Raw genomic sequence first — 27,118 nt, 5'->3', positions numbered from 1 at the left:
CGAGTCTCAGTTGACTTGAAAAGTGTGGAAATGTTACGTCAACGTCTTGGTGTGACGTCATAAGGTGTGACGTCATGCTCACGCATTTCTCCAATTCGGGTGCCGCAGTGATCTCTTAAGTTTTTTTAGCGTACGCCTCAGACATATCAGTAATGACGAATTGCAATGAAATTACCTGAAGTAATTACGCGCTGAAATACTAACCAGTTATTAAAATTTACGGGCGAGTAATTTAATGACGTACTAAATTAATATTCGACACTGATTTCATGCAAAACTTACTCCTTAGTTTCGTCTAAAACACAATGCACAAGTCCTGACGCTGTCTACAGTAGATAAATATTTTTTGCCTACTAAGAAGCGATGCTTTCGGCATTTACACTCTGAGGCGATGGAAAATGCTTCGGGATTACGCAGGGTGATTGCCGCAGTGGTGGCTCAGTGGCTATGGTGCTCGGCTGCTGACCCGAAAGACGCGGGTTCGATCCCGGCCGCGGCTGTCGCATTTCGATGGAGGCGAAGTGCTATAAGTCCCGTGTACTGTGCGATGTCAGCGCAAGTTAAGGAACTACAGGTGGTCGAAATTATCCGGAGCCTTCCACTACGGCGTCTCTCATAGACCGAGTCGCTTTGGAACTTTAAACCCCCAAAACCAAACTAAACCAAATCAAACTAAAGGGTAACTCTCACACGCCCAGGCATACATACACGCATCTTAACTATAAGCTGAACTAAAGAGTTCAGCTTAAGAGTTCTTTCAATGTAATTAAATCGCCCTTATTGATTTTAGTATTCTCTCTTATTCAGTGTCACTTATTTATTTGATCTCCAAAATCTTATTTCTTATTGCAACTTCGTTAACATTGAATAATATTGCATTACATTGCCTGGATGTACTTCTCTGTGGCTGGCGCTCTTTCGCATTTGCTGCCCTTGCACCACAAAAATTGAACATCGTCACTGTCATCAGCTTGTATGTATTCCCCCGAAGGAACTTACAGCACTGGGGTAAACAGGGCAGTGAAGAAGCTTTCGTTCATCTTTGAGTTTGACCAGAGAGACAGCTTCCATCGGCACATGCAGCCTGGCTCTTCACAAGAGGCAGGGAAGAAGACAACACGCTGCTCGTCGTTTACTCGCTACGTTTCAGCAGGAATGCTCGTCGCCCGCCCCAAGTAGCTTGTGACCAACCGGGAGACCGGGAGGTATACACAAGAGACTTCAAAAATAGGCAGACACGAAGCAGGCGCTGAGCCGTGTGCAAAGCATGGCCCACCGACAGCGGGGGAAAACACTGGAAGGCATGTCTTAGGTGCGGCGTGGAACCTGCTTGTTGTCACAGTTTGTTGCTATTTTCATTTTTCCTTATATCGGTTCCGATACAATGCTAAAGCTGCACACGCCAGCGCGCACACATTAGGCATGATCGGCACCTGAGAAGCAACTCGAAATTGGGTTGAAACATGAGAAGCAACTCCAAATTGGGTCGAATGCTGTCTGTCTCGTTTTAGACATGACTGAAGTGAGTAAATAAACGAAATTCTCCCCTACCCACAAACCGAAAGCGGTACACGTACGTTTATAGAAGCGCGCGGAAACGAGCGAACGAGCAAGCGACATCAGAAAGGAAAACACTTCTGGAGAGTTAATTTTCACTGTCGAGTTCGTTTCTTTGGTGTTTCGGCACAGCTGAAGTATTACAGCGACAGCTTTGAATTCCTCGTTGTTTTGCAGCGCCCTCTTGCAGCCACGTTCCCATGAAATGTTGGAAAAACAAAACCCCGGCACATGCTTTCTTCAAAACACAATACACGCGGCAACTATTAGTCAAGGCGCTCCTTCTGAGTCCCCCTTATTCGTAGTCTGCTGTTAGCTGTTACTAGCTAAACATGCCAATTGTGGCGAGCAGGCATAACCGCCTACGACGAATAACCCATTATTAGAGTACTAAAGATTTATTTATCAGCCATTATCACAAAATAGTACTAATTTTACTTATAGTTATCGCTGTGATTCGAAAACTTCATTGCATGTGGAAGAAAAAATTGAAGGGGGCACTTAAGCTCCGCTTTAAGGGTAAGACGCGATAGCTTCAGTGGGTTAACTCACATATATGCAGCAGGTCCTTCTCTATTTTACAATCATAGATCCCTGGGAGTCCTCACGACCCTCCTGGCGCAGTGGTGCAGCGGCTAAGTGATGCGCCACTGCCCTGCAATGGCAGGTGCTCCCAGAGTGGGCCTTGTGCGGCCCACGTTGCTCTTCTCGAGCGACCAATCATTCATTTAACTGTCGCCTGCTATGGTGGGCGGTTTGTTCACTGTCCGTTGGGCAGGTTTTAATGATGCCTCAAGGTCACGTGACCTAGGTGACCCACCTGCCTCCTATGTTGATCTCTGGGCACCACCTGCCAGAGTCATGCTCGTGTTTTTTCCCTCACAACATCGACAACGCCGACGTATTTTCTACGTAACGGGGCTTTAACTCTATCGCGTTAAAAATCAAGAGCTGTCTGTACTTAGCACTGTTAATCTTCGCCATTTTCTTTCTCTTTCGATCAGCTAACTTCGCGGTGTAGTTCCTACCTCGCAGCAATATCTGCAATCGCTGGCCACACTGATCACAAAAACGCCGCTTTCAAAGGGCTGCGCTTAGAATAGGCAGAATAATTAAAAAATAAGGTTGCTTGAATTATAATCGCTGAATAAACGCCGCCACCCATGGAAGACGAAAGCTCGTAAGCAGAAGGGTGAACCGATATTTTGAAGGTGCGGCGGCGACAACGACAACAGCATAGAGGGCTCCGGCTGATCTCCGGCTGATCAGCCTCTCTACGCTCCCGATTCGTGGCTGATCCCCCCGTGTGTATATGCTCCATTTGTTACATGGAACAACAAAAGCAACAACAACACAGATATTCTTTATGAACGCTTAATGGAGGAAGGCAGAGAAATATCTTCGCCGTAATGCCGTCAATTAAAGAACACTAGTTAGGAAGTGTACTAATGCAGCACTTGAGAAACAGGCGGTAACAGAAACCCAGTTAGAATTAAGTTACGAAGGGCGGCCAAAGCTATTGATAAGTACGGTCATGAGTACGCGAAGTACGGCCAAAAAGTAGATAAAGAAAATAATTAAGTTCTTTAAAAAGGTAAATAACCGGAAGCACGTCAGATGGCTGTCTTCAGCGCTGGAATGAGCTTGACGTTTATAGTTGTAGTGCAAAGCACAGATCTTTCGATTGGTTTTTCGAATAAGAAGACAAAAGAGCCGTGAACATTGCGTAGACTAAAGAACACACTTTACTTTTGTGACTTGCAACATTTCAGCCGCAAAGTTATAGCCACGTGACCACTACGATCTCACGCTACGGCTCATTAACGGCTAGACTAACAGGCCTTCACAACTAATTACGCTGGTACAGAAAGGGAAAGTAAGCGACAACATCCCTTATCTTTATTCTTTTTTCAACTGGCGCGGCGGCGATGCCCCTTTTAAATGGCGGCAGCGACGTTCGCCGCTCATAGTGGGGGATGTCAGATCTGATTCTTGCACATCAGCGTTACACGAAAACGCTCTCGTTGCATCCAAGCACGTTGCCGCGATTCAGCCAGCCGCGTGGCACGCGTCCAAATCAAGGCAGCCGCAGGGGTCAGAGGCGTCGAGGGTCCCTCAGGCGGAACGACGCTGCCGTCCTTGGAGAACTCGAGCCTGTCGCCTCCGGCTGGCACAGGCCGCGTCCAACTCTTACCTAACGTGACTCCGTCTTGCACGAAGCTGGCGGTTTATTTCAAACGGGGCACATATTTATGCGGTACAGGCATGTTTATGAGCGGAAAGTCAAGGAAGCGTATACGCTACCCGACGGCTTGAGTGATAAAAAAAGACAGATGTCGCTTGGCGAGAGCAATAACGAGATCGCAGCTACCCTTTGGCTTATGAGACAAATAGTCATAGCAATTAGGCCGTACTACGAAAGCTATTAGTCTTTGTTTCGAGTAGTCAGGGGCAATCATTCTGCCACCTATTTCGCCTGAAGAAAGAGCTACGAGAAATCGCGCGTGACGCACGAAGCTTACTAGTCGTACCAGAACGAAAAGACTCCATTCTTGACAAGGCTTGATTTAATACTTCATGCGCTGCCGAATGGCGACCTCAAAAGCGGGCAAATAGCAAGTACAGATTAAACCATGCTAAAAATCCTTCTGTTGAGTGCAATTTTTGATGGCTTTCAGCCATGTATTTCGCTATAGGCTTTAATTATTGTCAATAATTGACAATAAACTGATACCTGAGCGAAGTCAGCCACGCACTGCGTAGATGCGAGGATGCGCACAGCATGAGTAGGAACGAACATTTTCCACGTAAAGCGGGAAATTTTACCACCAAGGACAAGCATCTTAGTCGCCGCAGTAGTACCACCAGAAGCTTTAGTTTGCATCCGCAGTTTTTCTCAATTTTTGCTTGCAGGCTGGTGAACAAGAGCAATTAGACGCTGAACCTTTAGTGTCGTCATGTTTCTTTTTAAGTGTTGTTTGAACTCCGCTGTAGGATATCGATCGATCGGTATCGATTGAACCGTCTCTGACATCTGTGTTACTGACAGACTGACCACAGTAAAGATTACACCTTCGTTTCTTCACCTAACTATGGCTATGCACATTTGTTTCTTCTTTCTGGTGACACAGGGGCCTAAGTGTACGAGTCGCGTCAGAGGTAAACAGAACACTTTTCCGTAATCTAACTTCGCTGGCATCCGAAGCACTGAACATTTGGAGTCGTACTGCGTTGGCGCTCAAATGTGGCCTTAAACGCTCGGACAGCAATGCACTATGCCCGCTAAGTTCCACAAGCCGGCGCATCAGTGCACATTGGTGACAGAATCGTGTTCGTTTTACTTCTGACGGCGATTGAACGGCACACAACATCGAGTCGTATAAAAAGGCCACAAAAAAAAGTCTTATGTACATTAGACGGGATGCACGTGACGCAGAATGAAGCCCCGTGAGCATTCGTGGCCTTTTTTTAGGTGGAAGACAATTATATGCGCACGTTGCCCGCAAACCTGAAGAATAGAAATAAATAATCCATACGCAAACTACTTGGTTTCTGGGTGAAGGTGATTTCTCCAATTTGCCACAACTACTGTTCGAAAAGAAGCCGGTTTCTCGTTCCAGCCTCAGCAAAACGGTGCCCATGCGGAGTGTAGCGAGAATTTGAGGGATTTTCCCGGCGCCGACCTCGGATATCATAAAGTGAGACGAAAAAGCAGCGGAGAAAATATTGACGCCATTCGTGCAGTGCATTCTCCGAAGCTGGAAACGCTGGAAGTTGCACGCAAATCGTCGTGGTTCACCGAGTGCGTCATGTCAAGACCATTTTGGTTTTTGCATACGACTTGCTCTGGCTTTTCTCGTAGGCTGCATGTGTAAGAGCAAAAGGAAGTAGCATGCAGAATTGCAGAATAAAGAAAAACCTTTCATTATTGCTGCGCGCCATTCGGCCGTGCAACCTTGCTCGAAAATTGCGGTAGGTGCAATTCCCCCCCCCCCCCCCCACCCCCCCGCCCTCCTTTCTGCTCTCATCTTGGTCAAGAATCGCGCGTGCCAACTAGCATACAAGTTGCACAAACGTAACCACATAACTATCAAGGAGCGTGGGTCCATGATGCGGTTCACTTGTAGCTGAGTGACGAGGACAAAGCGGAACTCTTTAATGATGGATAGAGATGCGTGCCTGGCAGTATACCTGGAAAGCTAATACAGATGCCAGAGTTCCTTTCATTGTTGCTGCTGGTCGGTGATTCTTCACTATTTATTTCACCCTCATTCCTCTCAACGAACATTGACGATGCTTTTGGGGGCACGAAATCGATCTTTCCTCGCCGACATCGTGTTCATCATCTCATTGCCTATCGTGACTGACCAAATCACTGAAACCGGCCGATAGCAAGTTCACGCGCACAAACTCACGAATGAAGTTCTTGCTTCCCTATGGGCAAATCATCCTCGTTTTGTTTTTATGAAATGTGATGGCATAAGTAAAACTCAAATACTTCTTCGAAGAGCAGCTATAGGTTGCGCTGTCAGTATCAGAGCGGCTGTACATCAGCAGTAAGGATAGAGGGTCGATATGGACACTTTTCTTCGCATATCACGGGATGGGTAATCGAAACTGTGTCCTGGAGCAGGCATAGGCGATCAAGTTCCTAAGCCTACTACCAGGTCTACATGGGAAAGATAACTGAGAGGGCAGTGGATGGCCATACACCATTGAGTTGACAGATTACCGGTTCAAAGTTTTTAGAGGTGCCAGTGTCAGACGGTCATCAGGTGTATATGGGGAAAAATAAAAACCGCAACCAGAGCACAGTTCCCTTTTTTTTATTTCAGCATTACTGTATCTTGGCACGAATTATTCAATCATTCAGTTTTATTACATGCTCTAACATTTCATTATGGCAGTGACGCTGTACAATACCAGACACACGTGATCGCGCATGGACGCACTCAAAGAGAATAGATTTGTAGAAAGTGAATCCTGGCTGAAATGACGCACATCCAGTGGCATTTGTGTATTTTGAAAAACAAAAAGAAGTACAATATGGGCCTTTCTCCCTCCTCCAAAACAAGAAAAGATTTGGTGTCGAGTGTGCATCGTTGAAAATTGAAACACCAGGAAAGACATCTCAAAAATACCATTTTACCCATGGTTTATCAATATTTGATAGAAGCCGCTGCTATCACGTGGCTCAGAGTTGTGAGAACAAGGCCGATTGTTTGCTGAAACGTTTCACAGAAGCTTATTAGTATGATGGTGACTAGAATAGGCATATACCTCAGGGCCTGCAGGACGGCGTCAAGATCGTTAGGCGTTGACGTAAAGGGTTGATAAGTGATTTGTATTTTGAAGTTGCGACGTAAACTTAGCTGTTTAGATATTAAAGGACGTGATAAAACCTTTTCGTACCATTGTCGGCTCCTCCGGTTTTATTGTAAGGTGAGAAAGGCGCAGTGATGTCCATGATAGATGTTTACATTAGGCGGGTTGGATCGATTACACAGGATACTTCGTAAGATGCTTTAATAAACATTGTATTGACTATGACTGCTGAAGTAGGTTTGCTGCAAAAAAAAAAAGCTTTTGAAAAGTCATGGGATTCGCTTACCGCATGTCTTACTGTAATAAACGCGTTCACGCATTAACCCTTGCGGTGCAGAGCGTCCTAACTCAGAAGCCCGTATACCCTTGCAGCACCCTTGTATCGTGATATGAGACAGCAACCAGGGTTGATGCGAGAAATGGGTGAGGTCAGGGTGAACTTCCCCAGCAGCGTCATCCGCTTGCTCTTTTGCATCCTAAGCACAGAAAAAAAGCGAGCAACCGACACAGTTATCTCCTTAAACTGCTACTGTTTCTGCTCCCTTCTGTGTTGCACGAATCTTATCGCTGTTTCAACGCGCAGAACTCGCTGTCTCGCAAGCGGGCGAGCCCACGTAAGCTCTGCGGACCCCGTCAATGTCCCTCCGGTCACGCCAAGATCAACGAAAGATCCGCTTATTTTTTATGCGAAGCATATTGCTAGAGCTACCACTCACGCCGTCGCCGTGGGACCCCCACGTGACACCGTGACGTCACACCACGTGACATCGGATGAGAGAGCCGGCCTCCACCTCGCGCCGTCGCCGTGGGACCCCTAGCCGTCACGCCACGTGACACCGTGACGTCACACCACGTGACATCGGATGAGAGAGCCGGCCTCCACCTCGCGCCGTCGCCGTGGGACCCCTAGCCGTCACACCCGCGCATTCCCGCGCATTTCGAACGCGCGTTCACACTCGGTGTAGGTGAAACGCTCGCTCCACTGGGTAGGCAGACGCGGCTTCCGTGGCAATCCAGGCGCTCACCCAACGCGCGTCTCGGGGTTAGTCGGCGTTCCGCTGTAGCCATGCCGTTGTCTTCCCCCACGACGAAGGCTTCTAGTGGTTGTATTAAAATGACCAAGTATTCAACCAAGGAAAGCCATGTATTACCAAGCCTAGCCACTAATATGCTTCGCATTCCCCAGGCTTAGCCAAGCTGAGCCTCAGCAATTTTTTTTTTCTTGCACGAGCATAAAAAAAACAAGTGGAAGCAAAAAACGCGGGGCGATACGCTGACAACGTGTAATGTCAGGACCTCTCGTAGTATTAACAGATGAAATATTTGTATGACGGGCATTTAAAATTTAAGGCTATACCGTAAAGGGAAAAAATCAAAGCCGTAGATGAGGACGAAGAAACGGAGAACGCGAGTGCGTCCTCGTGTGTTGCGCTGTTTTTTCCCATTGCAGCAAACGAATCGACTAACCCAGATTTCCACTCAACCAGCATTGAAGCTGTATCATCCCAACACCATCCCGATCCTCCCTGCCTACCTCTGCAGTTTTTTGTCTGCTAAAATAAAGGACAAATGATTGAGCTTGTCATGTAGTTGAGCGTTCTTCTGTAGTACACCGCCACGCAGTGCCTTACAGCTCAAGTCATGCGCTCAAAGTGCCAGGGTGTCAAACTGCGATGATGGACTGACCACCGCGAATAAACTGCCATTTCTCTCGGGTTCGAAAACAGCAATGTTTTCGTACCGGAACAATGAAGAATCGAATTGTGCGTATTCTTGCTTACGCTCGCAAAGGCATGGTCAGCGATTTTGGTCTCTGTTCTTCATTAGTGCAGAGTTATCCGCATGCCATGCTGTCGTCTCACAAGAATTGAGGCCGAGAATGAATGAGAGAGAGAGAGCAAAGCGTTATCGTTTAAATCTTCCTGCTGGGGGCCAGCACGGTGACGATGCAGGCACAGTGTGTACCCAGGGGAACTATCGCGTTCAGGGTCAACGAATGTAATGTGAACTCATTCCCGGCAGACGTAAAAAAAACTAAATAAAATTGGTAGGAGGATTGGTGGGTTAAAAGGAGGGCAGTGCTCCACACATATCCATTTAGGATTAAAATCTGGGATAGCTTATTGAAGTCATTGTAATCTGTATTTGAAAAAGGGTATATTTCAATGCAGTACTTTTTAATGCCGAAACAAAACGTTAAATTAAAAGCAGCGGGTAATAAAAAAAGAACTAAGCCTGGCGGCACCTGCCACTACCCAGTTTCAAAGCGGACACTCTGGGCATTCATCCATTCTTGCTAGGTGATATACCGAAGAAGAAAGAAACAAAGGTTTTGTACGCCGACCAAGCTCAGGTAACAACGCCTGAGGCGTACGCAATTGGAATTAGCCTGACCTTATCTCGTCTCGTCTGCATTTCCACACGTCTCTCAGACAGCCGGCAGTCGATCTCTGTGCCGGCGCTTCGTCAGCAACGACTACAATCGCCGATCGGAATCGGCTTACGGGATGAGTTGGATGCGCTGCGTAGCGTTCTTTACATGCTGCTTAGCTCTCATTCAGACCCAGTTCTGTTCTCAAGCAAGCAGGTTGAAGATCCCTTAAAACAGAACACATTGTGTTGAACGGTATCATGTGAGAACTCTGGAAGGTGCTCTTTGTCCTTCGGGTTAAATCACTCCAAGACTTCTTCAATAGCTTTCTCTCAGCCGGAAATATTCCTTACTGCTGCTTATACAATGACATGCACTTCATCGTAGTTTGCACTGCGTTACATGCATGATCTTGGGTGCAGTGCCGACAGTCTCAGTGTCGTCCATTAGTGTCAGCCAGGTATCGACTTCTGGTTCGGCGTTGTCATTCGTGTTGCGCCCGGCATACAGCTGCTCGCACTCTACTTGTTGCCGTACTAAAATATTCACAAAATGTGTGAAATGTACAAAATATAAACTGCAGTTCAATGATTGTCATTTCGGCCCGCTTAACCCATCGTCACGATCTAACAGCCAGCTTGAAAATCCCAACGCCACGAAGTGCAAAGCTCTTCTGGAAATAATCTCTCCTTTGTAAAACTCAGCAGCCACTTTGATGCGCAGTCAATAAAAAAAATAATAATGATCAATGACGGAATTTTTTAGAGATCAACTAAAAAAATATCGTTTATTTATTACGTGGTTAGCCCGAAGGTAGGTATACAGTGGCCGTTCGACAGGAAAAAAAGACATTTCGGCTTCCAGCACGAAGACAACGCATATAAGACCAAAACAGAACAGCACAACTCATGGCTGCTCAAGATACTGTACACGATCCCAACAAAAAATGAGCTTTTTAGTACATTCTCCAGCACTGACCAAACTCAATTAAAAAACCCCCGCGGTGGCGCAGTGGTTATGGTGCGCGGCTGCTGACACACAAGAAGCGGGTTCGATCCCGTCTGCGGCGGTCGCAATTCGACGGAGGCGAAATGCTAGAGCCCCGTGCACTGTGAGATGTCAGTGCATATAAAAGAATCCCAAGAGGGCGAAATATTAACTGGCGCCCTCCACTACGACGTCCCTCGTAGCCTGGGTTGCTTTGGGACGTTAAACCCTACAAACTCAAACTCAATTCAAAGCAAAAGCTCACTAGACAAGTGTGTTTTGGTATTGGATATGATTTTGAATTCTGAATTATGAGTTGAATGGTACTTTATATTGAGTGTACCTAATGTGGAAACACCTTAAACAGAATTCCATGCTCGAATTTCTGTGAAGACTCCGCTTCAAGCGCTTCGCCTTTCGCTCAGTCTTGTGTGACTCGGCGTCAGAGTCCGCATCATAGCCTTCGGCCCCGCTTCGGTCGCAGCAGCGTTCCCGGAAAGCAGGGCATGTTGCTGGGCTCGCTGGTTGGATTCTGTCATTGTGGAATGTGCAGCGCTCGCAGACGACGGACATAGACGGGAAGGACATTGAACTGTGCGTCTCCTTCCCGTCTATGTAGTACGTCCTCTGGCAGCGCTGCACATTCCATAACGGCAGATCCCGGGAAGCAGCGCGTTCTTGAGCTGCTTGGACCGGCCTCGCGCAATTAGGCAATGCGCGCTTCGTTAAAATGCGCCCCCCGGTTGCCGCATTCGGGCGCTGACATAACTGCGCAGTGTACACTGTAATTGCAAACTAGGTTACGTGCTGGAAGACTGAATGCTAACACAGTTGGTTCTGTTTGCAGATTGCGGCTCTCAATGCTGCACAACACTGTCACTTTGCCTACAGCTAGCTATGCTCGGTGTTCCGTCTGCTCCATGCCGCCCTTCTTTCCTCTTCCCCGCGTTCTCTCCTCCTCTGAGTCGTCGCTTTCCTCCTCTGTCCACTGCCTCAGTCCGCCTGCGCCTGCTCATCACGGCGCGTAAAAACAAGTATCCTTTTCTGTCTTCATTATTTCGTCCTTGGAAATCTGCGTGCTTACAGCAGCGGTGGCGGATACAAACAAAATCAGCTGCGCACTCCGCGCCTGGTATCTGAGAGCTACTGAAGCCTTTCGGGAGCTCACGTTTATTTTTTGCCCGATAAGCTCTTTATGTCTTTGATACTCAGAATTTCCCCTATTGTTTCTAGATAACAAGGCAGTCGCATAATGCTCCGAACTTTGAATATTAGGAGGCAGTCTCAGTCCTCGGGCTGTTCGGAAGATACCGGCTTCTGGTCCCGTCTTGCAAACTAGAAGCATGCTTGCAGGTTTTTTTTTTTTTTTTCAAATTTATATGGCGCCGTAATCACCGTATACGACAGGCTTCAAGCGTTCTTTCTTCAAAGAAGTCGAGTTGTCACCACTGCCATTTAGACTGGCCTGTTCTTCTATGATGTCACTTGGACTGACAATGGTAAATTTTACCAGCAGAGGCTAAAAGAATCTCACACCTGTTGTTATGAGTTGTTAAACCCGTTTCTGCGGTAGTCATAAATTGTAAGAATGCGTGACACGTGGAGTAAAGGCACTTAATTCCTGCGAGAGTAGTACTAAAAAAAAAAAACGCATTAACGTGTTGGGCCAAAATATGCTAACTTGAAACTTGTGCTGCGAAATTTTCTTCGTATTATTCCTTTCGTAAATTTATTGAGCTTGCGCAACAGGCCGAAAGTACTGGCGTTCTCCCAATTATCCGTGACGCGTACTTTCTTTTTAGCGCAGATTAATCACTGTGGCCGCGAAAATAGACCATGCACTATGGCGGGAAGGAACAACCGAACTTGGGTGGGTTGAGCTGGAGCGCGGATAGAAGTTACCACACACAATGTGAGAGTAAAACTATTATGTAACTCACACTACCATCATACACTGCTGATATCTGCGCAGGCAACAATTGTTTCTTAGAACAGTGAAGCGAACTACGAGAAAGTGAAGTCTTCTCGCGCAGCTTCTTCATTAATTCTACGTGGTGCCCGATTGTTCTTGTGCGCTATCTGTCCACTCATGTCGAAAGACTTCTTCAAAAGCAAGGTGGCAGTATTATTTGAATTCACAAATATGAGAAGTACGAGTGTTGCATGGAAGGAGTCTCGGAGCTCTGACGCCTGGCACACCTTTGCCACACGCGTACGTGTTCGCCAGCACACACGCACGCACGCACGCACACAGCAAGACGTGTCGAAAGTCGGTGCAGTGACGCGCGCGCGATGAATAGTGAACGTCCCGCCTTTCGCGGGGCGCGCGAAACTCTCCGGCGCAGCACACCAGAAACGGAGCCTCCCCGGAGGAGTTCGCGGTCGCAGGCTTCCGGCGCGGTCGTTTCATTTTGCGTCTCGTGCGTCCGTGTTTTACGCCGAGTTCCCCGGAACGACAACACCTTGGCCCGAATGACGGCGGGGGCTCAGCGCGCATTGGGCGCTTCCGCGACCGCGTGACGTCATGGCGCCGCGCGATACCGGGTCGCTCATCCCGGGAGCCGCATCGCCACACCCATCGCATCGCGCACGTGACCCGGCGCAAGAGAGGGCCGCCCGTGCTTGAAAGAGACCGCGCCGCGCTTACGCGCCACACTCGACGGCAGCGTGCCGGCACGTCCATTCAGCGCGGAGGCGACCAGCAGCCGAGCACTTTCGGATCCCTCTCCAGGTGAGGCGCGCGGCGACCGCCCTTGTCGAACTTCCTTCGCTTGCCGGGTGGGCCGGCCAGACGCCTTTGCATCACCGGCGAGCTGTTCGCACTTGTCCCAAAGTGCGTTTACCGCAGCTTGTTTTCTGCGCTGACCCTTAGGGGGATGCGACGGCCTCACGTCTGCGGTCAGCATGCTCTTGGTGCTCATGCGCAGACCCGTTGCGGTGTTGCGATCTGCGCGTGACCACTGCTTGTCACGAGTGTCAGCACAGCTGGATAGGGTCTTTCGCCGAAGGACTCCAAGTACACGGCGCGCTGCTCACGCAGTTATTGTTCTCGATAGAACATCTGCAGCGTCGTGCACGACAGTTCTGTCCATAGCGAGGGTATTATCCTTTGTGGGTATATTATCAACTGGTTTCCTCCACCTGTCATTTGCGCGTGCTGTTGTGGACTACGTGCCATGTGGCTACTATTGCAAGCGCTTACAAACCACAGCGCACATCGCCAGAGTCGTCACACAGCCGAATTCAGTTCGCAACGCAATGGGGGAATCCGAAACCAAGCGATGAGGTCTTCTGCACTGAGGTGGAAATTTTAGTGCCATGGGCGACGAAGGGGAGGCGAGAACTTGAGTAGTCCGCTGCGGTGTTCGAAGTTTAGACATCGTGAGCCCGTTCTGACCGCTCTGATATACGGTAGAGCTCGGTATTTGCCAGCCCCGCGAATCTTCCTGGCACATATGCGTTGGTTTATAGACCTATAACTCGTTCATCTGACGACCCCGTACCCAATGCCCCGGTGACGAAGTCCACGTTCGCATTTCTCTGCCGCTTTCTCCTGATGCTGCGCTGTACCAACTCAGCAATTTTAGGCACAATCTCTTGCTTCTTACAGGGCTAGATTGCGGTATTTCTTTCTCTGAAATTAGACTTCACACTTTTTTTTTTTGAAATTGTTGACCAAACTGCTCCCGCTTAAGTTGAGCAAACCTATCTTGAGCATACTTTTGTCTTGGCACGCTGTGAAGATGGGCATTAAGAAACCGTTCCAGTACTACAGAGAGTGTACATTTGCATTTAAGCAACTTTTGGAAAGCACAACTAGGAACTAAAACGGTTAGCACGCAGCTATGAACTCGCATATCACAAGAAGTAGGTATACACTTTAGATTTAAGCTGCGTCCCCTTCTTCGGTACTAGGCATCGTGTCGCTTTCGCCGTTCAAGTGACAAATTTCAGAACGACTGTACCGTTCCCTTTGTTTTTTTTTTGCTCGTGACTTTTCAGCCTGTCATTCCATTCCAGAAATTTTAGCGGCGATCGATTCATTAGGCATGCAGGGAGTACAAACAGGTACCGGATTCTATTCGCTGCAGGCAGCGTTCGGAGGCGCAGTTTCGTGGGAGCCTGTGAAAACAGAACGCCATCCTATATGAGTTAACAGCAATGTGCTGACTAAAGGTATCCGCTTGTTACGGCAGGAAGCGAAATACATTGCTCATCACTAGCAAGTATTACTGTTCCTGGTTTTACAATCTCATTTCAACAACCCAGCCACGGTGGTCCACTGGTTAGGGCACTCGGCTGCTGGGCCATAGGAAGCGGGTTCAATCCCGGCCGTGGCGGCCGCGTTTCGATTGAGGTGATACGCAAGGCGCCCGTCTAGTGTGCAGTCTCAGTACACGTTAAAGAACTACAGCAGGTCGAAATTCATCCTAAGCCATCCACTGCGGCGTCTCTCATAGCCCATTTGTCGCTTTGTGATGTTAAACGCCTTGTACCATTTCGTTTCAACTGCAGTACGTTTCGGTATTGTACTCATTTTAATTGAAACAGAACTGAGCAAAAAAAAAAAAAAACACACACACATTACCTCCAAACCATTCTCGTAATAAGCTGCTACATAGTCGCTGAGATAAGCTTCCATGCTGACTTGCAACCCTTAGAAAAACACGCCACCTTTTTCTGTTCTGGCCAAGCTAAATTTCATTCGCTTGGTGAGCATGAGCGCTTCGCGTTGCCGATGTGAAAAGGTACTTTTAGCGCTAATTAAAGCAACCGTGCATCGGATAGTCAGCGCCCAGCATGTGTCCTTTGTTTCAAAGATTAGATCATACTGATAAGGTGCACGCTCGAGAATTAATGCAGACTTTAAAAAGAAGCACATTATGCTTGATAGCGGTGCAGTTATTGAATGAATTCCGAGGCTATTTGCAGTACTCTGCAAGGGAGATAGACACTGTCAACTAGACAGTATCCCGTTTCTTAAGTGTTCAGTTTTTCAGCTGACACGAAGGAAAGTCATGTGCAATCTTTGCCACAAATACATAGACCACGAAGTTTATTTCTCAGTCGTGCAGTGTAGGTGCGTAGGTGTGCGTCGCTAAGGCTCTGGGGAGAGTTATCCTTCCTACCCTTCCAAAGAATAGCAGCTGCAGGAGTGCTGCAGGAGTCCCAAAACACCGCCTAATGCGAACCCTGTGACCTGTATACTTTTGAGAAAGGATGTATGGACCCCTTTGTGTACCGGGACAGCTCGACGTACGGTCCGCAATGCCCGGTAAACTAACGGGGCTCTGGGCTAGGCACTGCGAGCTTGCCCCGCTTGTCGCATCGCGGGCTCGCAAAGGCCCGCCTCTCAGGCCGGGTTGTCGGCTTCCCTTGGAGATAAGCCGAGCGCTCCGAACCGTGACCCCTGCCGGCACCGAAATACCGTAGGTTCTGCCTCACGTCCCTGATCCCGCCTTCATCGCGTGCTGCAAGAGCACGTGTACGGTCGACGGTGTGTCCCGCGGTGCTGTCACGTACGTTCTCTCCGAAACATAGACGCCGTAGTTTTGCCCGTGCAGTGTAGCGCATTTAATCGTTTTGCAAATGCACCACTGTTACGCTTGTCCATTTTAATAGCACTCTGCTTGATGGTGGTATGCAAAAAGTATAAAGAATGTGCTGCTAGGCAGCGTCGCTAGCAAGCTCCAGTTTTTCTCCCTTTGTCATACACGTTGCCTACGCTTCAGTACAGTCCCCTGCCCCCGAATGACTTTTATTTCGTGCGTATATGCTTGAATCTGTGGAACGCAACAGCCAGTGTCTTCCTCCAAAAGGAATTCAAACGTGCGCAGATGAACAGCGCGTGCACTTCTATGCTCGTTTGCAATTGGTATGCAGACAGTAAGATCTCCCCCCACCCCCTTGTATGCCATCGTCATCAGTACGTTAACTTATTACGTTGGGGTTTTAAGCATGGGTAGCATGCGAACTTCAAAACCTATGAGAGCGGAATAGTTAAGCCGTCGGCACTGACACAGCGTCTGAGTAGACCTTGTGGAAGTAGACAGTTTGCGTCACCATTGTGCAGGGCGCTCGAGAAGAGTGCATCATGCAATAAAAACTAAAATCAGAATGCTGCCCGTGGCTTCTGGAGAAAGTGCTCGTGTCCACCTTGCTTTCATATCTATGTAGCTCTACGCCCGCACAAGCGTGGCCGCTTAAATTTGCAGCTGCCACGAGGTGTTCATTTGTATGCACAGAAGTGCGCCGCTTGAGCGCTCTACACAATGGTGACGCAGACTGTAAATTAACCCCCCCTCCCCGAACAAGCTCCTCCACCTTGTTAAGTCGACCGAATTACAACGCTGAGAGCTGCACTTCATTAGTTCCATCATTTTCTGACCTGGCAACTATTTTGGACGCCAAGGCTGGGATAATATGGTGATATCATTCGATTCCATTCTATCTGCATTGTTTTCACTCTGCGTAATTCACTTGAGGCAACGTTGATGAGAGAGCAAGAAAGAAACAAACAGAACGGCATTGATATCGAATCGTTACGTTATCTTCTCCCAGCTATCTTTGCCTTGTTCCTGCTCACCTAGCTGTTTTCCTTCAAACTAGCGCAAGGAATAGGTGTGGTTTATATTTGGAAGTGTACAGTGCCCCACATAAGCGGGACTTTATACAAGTGCCGGTGGGCATCTCCAGAGATATAACATACGCAGTCACGAAATTAGACTGATAATTTTTAATTCACAGGCTCTAGTAGCTTTTTTTTGCGCATTGTATAGGTAAAACCTGCGCGCTCCAACATTATTTTATCCTCCAGCAAAGATCGTGGACTGATGTGATAATACTGGGCTTCTGTGCTGAATTCTCACTGTCGCGCGCGTTTTCCTCAAGCTTGTCAATGACCTCCATAATTATGCAGCTATCTTAAAGCTATACGAGCAAAAATCGGATAAGCAACAGAGAACAAACAGAGCGCGCCCACAGTATAAGTTGCGCCTGCAGCGATGATCTCATTCTCTTTAGTGGCTTTGATCGATGACGGTGGGTAGATGTCGCGACTGAGTCTCCAAAGTCATTCGCAGCAATCGAGGAAAAGAGACGTGACGTTGCCCAGGATTAAGCTCGCGTTTCATTCGAGCAGAATAGGACTCTGGCAAACGAGACACGTAGCTGCGACGCTTCGAGGAATCCGTGCTCCCAGTTATCCTGTTACACGATGTTTCCGACGCTCGAACAAGACGCAGGGCAACCGCCTCCGCCGCGCCGCCGCCGCCAGCGGCAATGGCGGCAGCGCATGGCGACGCGGAGCCGCGGAATGCTGTGGCACGGTGCCACCCGCGGGGCCCACTCGTGTTGTGGAACTAATCGCGGAGACCAATCTGCTCATTTTCCTCGAACTATAGCGCACGCTGTCGGTGGGCCAGGAGCGCAGCTCGCAAGCGCAGAGAGCGTCTTCGCTCCGGGGCGAGGTAGAAGCAAAGAAACAAAGAGCGACAGCTGTCTAGAAACGCGAGACACCGCCGTCGTCGTCTTGAGTGATAGCAGTAATGGGCGCGTACACTGCGGCCGTTTCTTATTTCTTCTTCGTTTATTTTTCGTCAGTGGTGGGCGCTCCCCGTCTGCATCTCGTCTGATGCCATAGAGCTGTGCAACTCCTTACTGCCACTGCGCAATGAGCCGCTTTCATAACAATTCCAATTAGACCCGGAGTGGATGCAGTCGAGTGGCTCGCGTCATCACGCGCAGCGCATCCTTGCGAGTTGGTGCGATCCTGCACGAGTCGTCACGTAAGGAGGACCTCATGCCGCGAGCAAGGACGCTAGCTGTCAGGGTTTGGTTGCGAAAGCAACCTGCTATAACGGGGGAAACCGTGCTAACCGCGTCTACAAACGGGACGGGCACCGACTCGCTCCGAGGCTAGGAGAACTCTACGACGCGGTCGAGGCGCAACGGCAGCGCAAGGGCCCAGGTGCACGCGCCTCCGGCCTCGACGCGTTGGGGGCGCCGCGTCGCCCACGGGGCGCCTGGCTCGTCGGCCCACGGACGCGCTTTGCGTGACCACCGCGCGGCGCCCAAGGCGGCCCATTAGTCGCGTTGGACGGGGTACCGACGGCGCTGACATTCGTCACGGGTCGAGCACTTAGGCGAGTGGAAACTCGTTCTCGAATACGAGAATAGCCCTGGACAGTTCGTCGATCTGCGAACAACGGGGACAAAGTACACCTGCAGGGTATTTGCAGAAATGGCGGATATGTCTCCTCGGAGAAGAAATAAAAAACCATGGGCAAGGAAGTTCTAACTGCAACACCCGTGTTTTGATTGTCTGCTAAGGCCAAGAAGCCTATAGGCACAAGTTATCAACAAACTATAGCAACTATAGAGGCTACGAAGTCAGAAAAATGTTGGGAATAATTCTTAAAGTTGAGCGGGAAATATTCAGAAATGAGGCGCGTATCACGTGCCAGCAGCTCCAATTGCTTGTTTTGGCACGAATATTCAAATAATTGTGCGACTAGCTTTCTTCACTGGTTGTGCCTGATGCTCACTGGACGCAGTAGGGGCAGTAAGGCGACCAACGGAGGTCCAAAAGTAATGAAATCGACTTTAATGCTTCACTAGTAATTTATCAGGACAGTGAGGCCATCTGAAATCTTCGCCAAAATCGAAGCTGTAATCTCCGCCTCGACAGCATAAGCAGTTCAGTAACTATAATTGTCGTAACCTCCAGCCACAGAATTAGGACGCAGTAAGGGTACGCCACGTCGCTCTATGCAGGAGGTACACAGTGTCTGCCACCGCTGCTTAGCGCAGAGGTTTTGTAGCAAGTAACGTAAGAAATAATACGAAGAGCGTATCTGAGGAAGAACAAAGTTACTTGATTTTGTGGACGGAGCGTACATTCACGTCAATGTGGCCATCCGAAACGCGGGCAGGTCTCGTCCTATAGCTCAAAAGCTCGAGAGATCTCGCTAATATGTTACGAGTCAGAGGCGTGAACAAACAGGGCCTCTACATCACAGCGTGGTTCAGGACTCCTAAACTCATACGCCAAATATCGTTGTGGGCGGTTTCCTTTGTGTTGATTGCGCATTTCTCTCAGCGGCTCTTTAAAAGGCGATTTACAATTATCTCGGCCTACACGCTACCTCTGAATGACGACCCGCACTCTTCACTCTGCCCACGCATTGCCTCTGAGCGATGTGGGTGCGAATGGGTGTGTGCAAGCCGAATGCGCGGGTCATTCCATGGCAAGCATCCCAGACATTGCGCTGCACACTACAGAGACGTCAGCGGGCGCCGACATGTCTCTGGCGAAGGACACATGATGTTTCAGAGTTCCTGCTTGTAGAAATGTGTGCACAAAACCGTTGCGCAAGCAGTCGCGGACGTGCCTAGGGCACCGATGTGGTCTGTTTGGTCTGCGCGTCCTCTTGCTTGGGTAGACTTACCGTTCCACTGCCTGACTGAAAGAAAAAAAAATGAAAGCTGCATAGAAAAGAGTGCAGGGTGACTACCGAGCGGATTTCCCAACCCGGGGAGATGTCTGGGTCGCAAACCGTGTCGCGCGGCCTTTTCCGACGTCGCCGACCGCCGGGGCGGTGCGCCCTTGCTTGCACATGCTTCTGCAATGCTCTCAGCATGCGGCTACGACCTATGCGGTATTCCTGCAAACGGTGGGTCTACGTCTAACAGTGAAATAAGGATGAGCTGCGCGTTCCACACGCATCGTCTTTCATGGTGTCGCCAACAGCACAGTGCCTAAACACAGCGGACACTGATTTATGGCTGGGCGAGGACCGGACAGTGACAGATGGCTTTGCGCCGGCAGGGTAAACACAGAACAGGCGACAGTTCACTGCAGGTATAGCGGCGAAGTTGACGCAAACTACAGTACACAAACTACAGTAAATAGAAAAGGCAAACATTGTTCACTGAAAGCAATACTTCTAGTGCTAAAAGGCAGGGACATGGTGAAGAAATGGCCCTGATGTCTTACTGACTAGTTTGATTATGTCATCGTTTGTAAGGTCAGGACTAACGCGCAGGGTTCGTGCCAAAACGACGCAATACTTTCACGAACACTTCAAGGCTAAAAATGTCCAGCATGGAGGGTCAGTTCGGCACGTGACAGAGACCCTTGAAGCGTGACGCTGAACTTGTCCCGCAGTTTCTGTGTCTCCACGACCTCCGTAGCAATAGACAACTATTTCGATATAAATAGCTGCGAATGAGGCTTGTTTAGTGGCCACTTATGTCTACGCTAGTTGTCTAGCAGTGGTAGCCAGGTAGTCTGCAGTGCTACACTCAACTAAAGGGCTTCAATCGATACGTCTTGAAACTGTGCAGAGTTGAACCTTAATTCCAAACCTGCGTAACTGCAGTGTTAAGTCAGCTGATGTTCAAAAGGGAAGCGTGCGCAAAGCGTAATTTTATCTTATAATAGAGACTTTTAGCAGATGGCGTGCTGAAAGGTCTGTATTTTTTTGGTCTGCTCACCAAAATATTCGCGTCAATTCCGGCAAACCAAAATTGATGCCAGGGTGTAATAAATATACGATTTTTCATTCTTGTTTCACTAGGAAAAAAAAAATGAAAGAGCTCTTTTTTGATACTTAGCCGACGTGGTAAAATAAAATATTATGAGTAATACCAGAGATAGTTTTCGGTCACTCAGGCGGGAACAATACCAATATTCAAATATTAGCAGCGTGCTCCCAAACAGTTCACAAAATAATGAATGTCCTGGTCCCCGTCGTAAAATGTGATAAAATTCTATTCTAGGAAAACCGTAGTCAGTCTAAAAATAACGGACGCGTACTGTTTGAACCAAATCAGGCAAGCTTGAGAGCGGTGCCGGAGATGTTTGACGCGAGGTGATTCACGCAGATTTCCGTCTCCGCACTCTGCACTCCGAAGGCACTCTGCGACTGACAACGCGCCGGATTACCCGAGCCTTTGTTTGATCAGCGTGCGTGTCCCTCTGAGTGCCGGGCTTGCGCAAAGAGGATGCGCGCGTTTGCTGTCTCGCGAAGCCGCCCACGCTGCGGGGAGGAGGCAATCTTCACCCTACGCAATGCGAGTGCTTTCCGTTCCACCGCAGTCAGTCGCTTCGGGGAGACCCTTTCTCGTGTCGTCACTACTCCAGGCACGCTCGTCGAGGTAATAACAGTGTTACGGGTGTGAATACGGAGAAAAATGAAAACTTGTGCCACCCTACGAGGTCGCATGACAGAGTTGGCATGCAACACTTTCTTGAAAGTGATGTCAGTAGAACCTCTTTTGTCGCGAACAAGAAGTGAGGATTGTAATGCGCGGGAGACCGCTGGCAAGCAGCAGAAACTAGAAGCGCTATAGACAGCCGACTACAGCCGACACTGGAAGCCGGCTTTCCGCAACAAATTACGCATTTGCACGGTGGGACTTCACGCACGACAGATGAAAACCAACCGCAGCGTTGCATTATATGTGGTCAGCTTTTCTGCGTTCTGCCCTCCGAACAGCCAAAATGTAGGCAGTTCCCCGAATGAAGTTCCGGCTTCCTGAAGTATCTATACAAGTTGGATTGCTGTGTAGGGGCTTTGCCCTTACTGAACAGTCATTCGGTCGTAAATTCGCATTTATTATGAGTACAGTGCACTCGCGCAGGTTGGTTAAAGCCGAAGTTAATAATCACCGCAAGAATATAATTAGAGAAACAGAACAACTTCTCAAGGAGGGGCAGAGGTTCAAAATAAAAATAAGTTTCAGAGTGTTGTGAACTTTGTGATTCGGACGTAAAAACAGGCCTCAAGTGGCTTGCGTCTGGGAGTGAAAGATTGCGTCCGAATCACGCAGAAGCGCTTCAAATTTAGCGCTCATTTTGTTTCGACATGAATCGGAATGTTTAATGCAACTTCTTAGCGCAGTGCCATCTCATATTGTTGGCCGTACACGTGGGCAGAGAAATCGCGCTGACGCGAGAGTGCTGGGCCGGAATTATGACTAATTTAAACCGACCAGATGTTTCCTCGCGTAAATTAAGGGCGTCGTAATTGGGAACTGTGAATGACATGTAATTTCCTGCGCCATGCTAATCATTCCTAAAAAAACAAAAAGAAACAGACGATGCAGAAGGGCATACGCGTACATGGCTTTATGGACGAGGACAGTGCGACTAAGCTAGCTTTATCGTCTCTGGTCACGCGCACCACTTTACACCCGCGTTATCGACGTGTAGCCACGCTTGCGGGCTCTACAGAGGAGGATATTGCAGCCAAAAGAGCTGAGCGGCACAGGCTAATGACTTCGCAACGCGTGAAGAGAGCCCCGAGGCGGCCTGGCAGCCGGCAGAAGGAGCGATGGCGCCTCGTTAATGTATGCGAGACGGTATAATTGACGCTTCCCGTCCACGCCGTGCTCAACAAACAAGGCAATTGTTTATGCACATGGCGACCGTGACCCCAACGAAGGGCGCACACGTGTTTCGACATGAGTGGGCGTCTGGCTCGCAAGTTTCTCAGGACACCGATAGCCTCTCCGGGCTCCCTTTGGCATTGTTTCGCGACAACAGTTTGTTTCGAAATGCTCGCGAATGAGCGAACGCTCAGTACGCCGCGACTACGGTGGAAATCGCGAAGGGTAATGAATGCTGCGGTGTAGACAAGTCAGCTTAACGGTGTTGAAACAAAACGCCTGTTCAGAGCAAAGTGCTTCTGCGCTGCGAGGCCTGATAGAGGAGAGGTGCTAGTTATCTGCAGGGTCAAAAAAACCTGGGAGTGCCATCGTTATATACGGGTCTAGGATATCTAGGATAGTTGGTCTATGTTGCATTATCTAATTCAAGAAGGCGTTCATAGGCAACGTGCGCTGAATTTTGCGGTGTCTGTCGCAGCGCCGTAACACACAAGCCCAGCGAAAGGAACAAGAAATTTTTGGCACACCCAAAATGCATTTTCGCGCCACCTCCCTGCATTTATGCGCATGGGTCTCCGTACTCTGTCGAAATCACACGTGGCATGCGTCAGCTAACGGGGCTTCGTCGAGAGAAGCTAGGCAAGGGATGTTGTCAGTCATACGCGTGCCTGTAATTGTTGAGAATGTGATATCGCGTTTGTAGCGGCCGAATCGGCTCATGATAGAAGTGCTTAGGCGTCTAGTAGAACAACTTCAGCGCTGTATGTGCAGTGTAGGCTTCCTATTGTTTATATTCAGTTTGAAGCCTCCGCACGACCATGAACTGCACTCTTTTCAGTGTTTTTGATGTCAAAGCAACCTGCAGATAAGGAGTTGACGTTTTTAGCGCACAGTCAGCATTACTGTACGCTTTGCAGCTGTGCTGATAAAAACTCGACATCATCTTTAAAATAAGCTGCATTTGTATTCTTTTGACGTGTTGTAATAACTGTCCACTACGATTAAAGAGCCTGAGATGCCATTTAGAATGCATTAAGCTGCATTCTGATTGGGCGAAAACTAAGGGTTTTCGCCCATTCTCGATCATCAGGTGCCACTTACAGAACACAGACGATATACAGAGGGATTCTTTAAAAATAAAATAGCACGAACACAGGACCAAACGACTACGAAGAGATGACACCACACAGATGAGCGCTCGTCTATGGACGTCGTGTAGCCTCGATGAACGCCGTATGTATACAAACTAGCCCAGCAACAAGTCTTACTGAACTACAGAAGGATATACAGATCAGGAAGCGTGAGGCACGTTGCAGACTGATTTCCTGTCTCTTGCACACAGTATGACAGCACTGCCTGAGCGGCCATCTTGAGGTTGGCCCACGCTTTTTTTTTTCTCTTTTAAGGGATAATAGTTATACACCTGCTACCTTTTTCACGGTAATAAATCGAACGTTATTAGCACTCGCCGATACAACACCCCTTCCCTTCTTTAACCGATACACTGCGTAGGCAGCGGCAGGGAGCTGTTGCGCTGCTGTTACGCGAGAGATAATTCACGCCTCCGTATCCGGCAGCAGCAGAACCGCTTCAGCCGAGGCTATACCCTCACGGGAGCAGACCGGCGCTTGTAAATGGAGAAGCATATGAGGGGCGCGGCGATAGGCACCATTAGGAACGATTACGCGAGGGAACGTGCGTTATCTCAGAATCTAGGCCACGAGTAGCGCGCCGTGATGAAGGACGTGGCAACGCTGCGTTTGAAAAAGGCTCACTGTTGGCTCAAAATAAACTCCCTCCGACAGCATTCCCCGTGCATGTGGCTCGGGAGCGCCATGGGAGAACCGCTTTTTATAAACCCAGTTACAAGCCCCGCTGCGCGGTTAGATCGCACGTGCTGGATGACGTTTCGTTATTGCGAGGAACCCTTTGGAGTGCCCACCCCGGAACTGCGCACCAAACGACGGTTTGCGAAAAACTAACCTTTTTTATTATTTTTGCGCGTTCGTGTAAAATTTCTCTCTCACGTACTTACACTTCGCGGAATGGTTATTCTATTCAGAGATGCACTTTTGAAACAAAAAGCTACAAAACCGAAAAAAAGAAAAATAAAGGAAGTAAGAGGCGATGCATCCGCTAAATTTCAGCATTTGTTGAAGGTTCTAATACTCCTGAATGCAAGGATAACACTGACTTCAGCACAAATACCACTTAGCAGTTCTAATGCGTACTGATCATTTTTTTTTTTTCAGGCTAAGAACCGCATCCAGTTCTCAGTAAGTCTTGTTACAAACATAGTCAAATTGTGCGGCTAATGTTGGATACCCACTATGACTCCGATGCCACATGCGTATTCAGGACGGGGTTTGCGTAAACTTTTTGATGGCTGCACGTCATGGTCAACGTGTTTGCGTGCGTGTGCCTTGAAGGAATAATCCGTTTAAATTAGTAGATTTAGGTCATTGCAGCCGACAGCTGCCGAACGAGGCTTAACCAGCCGGAAGCAATTATCAAACAGTGTACACAGCCAATTTGTCCCGGTTTGCCGACCGAATTTGGCGCACCGTCCTCAAGTACTTTACCGTCCGCAATTAGCGGCGCTCTTTAGCGGCTCGTATAACAGCAAAGACAAGTAGAAAGTAGAGGAGCTGCCGCACGCATCATTTCTCGAGAAGCGGTGGTTCACACGCTCGAGACCCTGTCTTGCGGCTGCGTCCAACAAGTGAGAAAGGGCAAATGAGAGGAGAGTGGGGATACAGTTGATGAAGACTAATGGTTGGCTTCACTACGCACTCGAGAAAATAATACGCCTCAAGCAGGCCGGCAACCACACGTGTAATACATTGTGGCACTTGACTCCAATTAAAGGTCGCATCTCATTTCATCTGTAAGGCCAAGTCTCAGATCAGGCGTCCTGGCTAATGCGCATGCCTACCCAACGGAATAGGAACCGATATTTGGATTTCAGCTGATAATGTCTACGCGTTAACAAGAACAACACGCAAAACGCGCATTTATTTCGAAGCTTTCAGAAATTTTCATCACGCAAAGCACGCGTGGCAAACATAGTAACGCGATCTATCGGAAGCATCTCGTTGCCAGAATCTTGAAAAGCGTGCTCTGTTGAGGGCTGGATAATCCCCCCCCCCCCTCCCCCCCCCCTTTTTTTTTTTTCACTGTTACGGATTACTTGAGCCTGGTGGCATTGAGAACGGAGAACGGCGACATTCGCACGATGCTTCCCGCACGTATCAGCCTATCAGGGGCAGTGGGCCAGGCGGTAGCCCAGTTCGTCAGACAGCTGGGTTACCGCAATTCGTGTATGATAGAAAGCACTCCAGCGCGTTGCGCCGGGCGGCTCTGGACGGCTTCCTTAACGGGCGCGCAGCGCGTGTATTTCAAGCACCTCCGGCCGACCAAGAGGCCAGGGGCAGGAGGTGGTCAGCAGCGCCGCGGAGGTCCCGGAGCCGCGTTGGCTAGACGAAACCAAGCGGGCACTGTTTATCTTGGATGTCTAGCGGCAGGCACGCGCGCCATGAAACATATGATCACCACGGCGTTCCTAAAATACATCGCCTCTGCGCGCTGGTTTCGTTTGGTGCCAGAGCACACAAAAGGGCCGCAGCGGCAGGGTGAAAACAACGCCCGGCACAAAGGAGAGAAAGAAACGCTGCAGAAGGGAGTGTAAAATAAACGAGTTGTGCTGCTCCGTGGAATTTGTAAAAGTAAATAAAAAATCGCGGGAAGGACGGCGTTTTACAGCAACCGTAATATTTGGCTCACGTAGCAACAAACGGCCAGTGTTTTCCTTGGGTGGATGCCGCGTTGTGTAATTTATGGACGCGGTGTGACCCTTATTGGCTCGCTGCCGTGTTATCCGTGCGTGGTGCATCAGAAAGGTGTTGGATAACCTTCTACCAATAACAAGTGCTTGATGAGCGGCCGACCGAAGGGCCTGTTAAGTCCAAGCGGCCGCAAGGCGGCAAGGTTCTCGCTGTGTAGCAGCCGTTGCGTTTGGTGTTTTTCTGCGGATGGGGAGAACCGCTGGACTTTTCTTTAGCTTCCAAATTCGCATCAATATTTACACGTATTGAGCAGAATGAGCGTGTGAAATGCACGAAACTAGTAAATTCCCCTAGAGACTCGTTTTCAACACCGGTTGCACACAAAACCACAGAAATGAGAGCGTGTCTTCGCCTTCCTGCTCTCTCACGAGACTGATAATGCACTCTCACAGAGCATAACCGTATGCGTTTACGGCATGCGCGCCTTCACGCACGATGCTCTTTGGTTGGGCCCTCTGAGGAAGACCAGGCTGAGAACTGCTTTTCACGTGCCCGACATGGGCAGTTCATTTTTTGTTATTCCTTTATACGAATGGGTAACAAAGCTGCCTTGTGTAACTGGCCATGCCTTAGTGTTATGGACTGCTATAAGCCATTTAGGGCTTGCTGGAAGAGCGTAAAACCACATAGGAAATGCTGT

General features: G+C 48.9%; 2 protein-coding genes across 2 annotated transcripts in view; one reads left to right on the top strand and one right to left on the bottom strand.

Moving 5' to 3' along the window:
- The window catches only part of LOC149350303 (uncharacterized), a 73,857-nt gene extending 60,696 nt beyond the window's left edge, over positions 1-13,161 (bottom strand). Inside the window, exons 1-2 of the mRNA XM_089575519.1 lie at positions 12,888-13,161; positions 9,656-9,789 (exon numbers count right to left, since the gene is read on the bottom strand). Coding sequence (XP_089431645.1) covers positions 9,656-9,789; positions 12,888-13,161 — 408 coding nt within the window. The remainder of the gene's footprint in view (positions 1-9,655; positions 9,790-12,887) is intronic.
- LOC149350302 (hemocyte protein-glutamine gamma-glutamyltransferase-like) overlaps positions 12,705-27,118 on the top strand; it is a 35,582-nt gene continuing 21,168 nt past the window's right edge. The window contains exon 1 of the mRNA XM_089579311.1: positions 12,705-12,971. The gene's annotated coding sequence lies outside the window, so the exon portion shown is untranslated. The remainder of the gene's footprint in view (positions 12,972-27,118) is intronic.

Source organism: Amblyomma mixtum, chromosome 3 (genome assembly GCF_055824585.1).
Source record: "Amblyomma mixtum isolate Tamu chromosome 3, ASM5582458v1, whole genome shotgun sequence".
In the NCBI taxonomy this organism is placed as follows: Eukaryota; Metazoa; Arthropoda; class Arachnida; order Ixodida; family Ixodidae; genus Amblyomma; species Amblyomma mixtum.
Note: the sequence above shows the minus strand (reverse complement) of the source record. Positions and strands in the feature narration are given on the sequence as shown.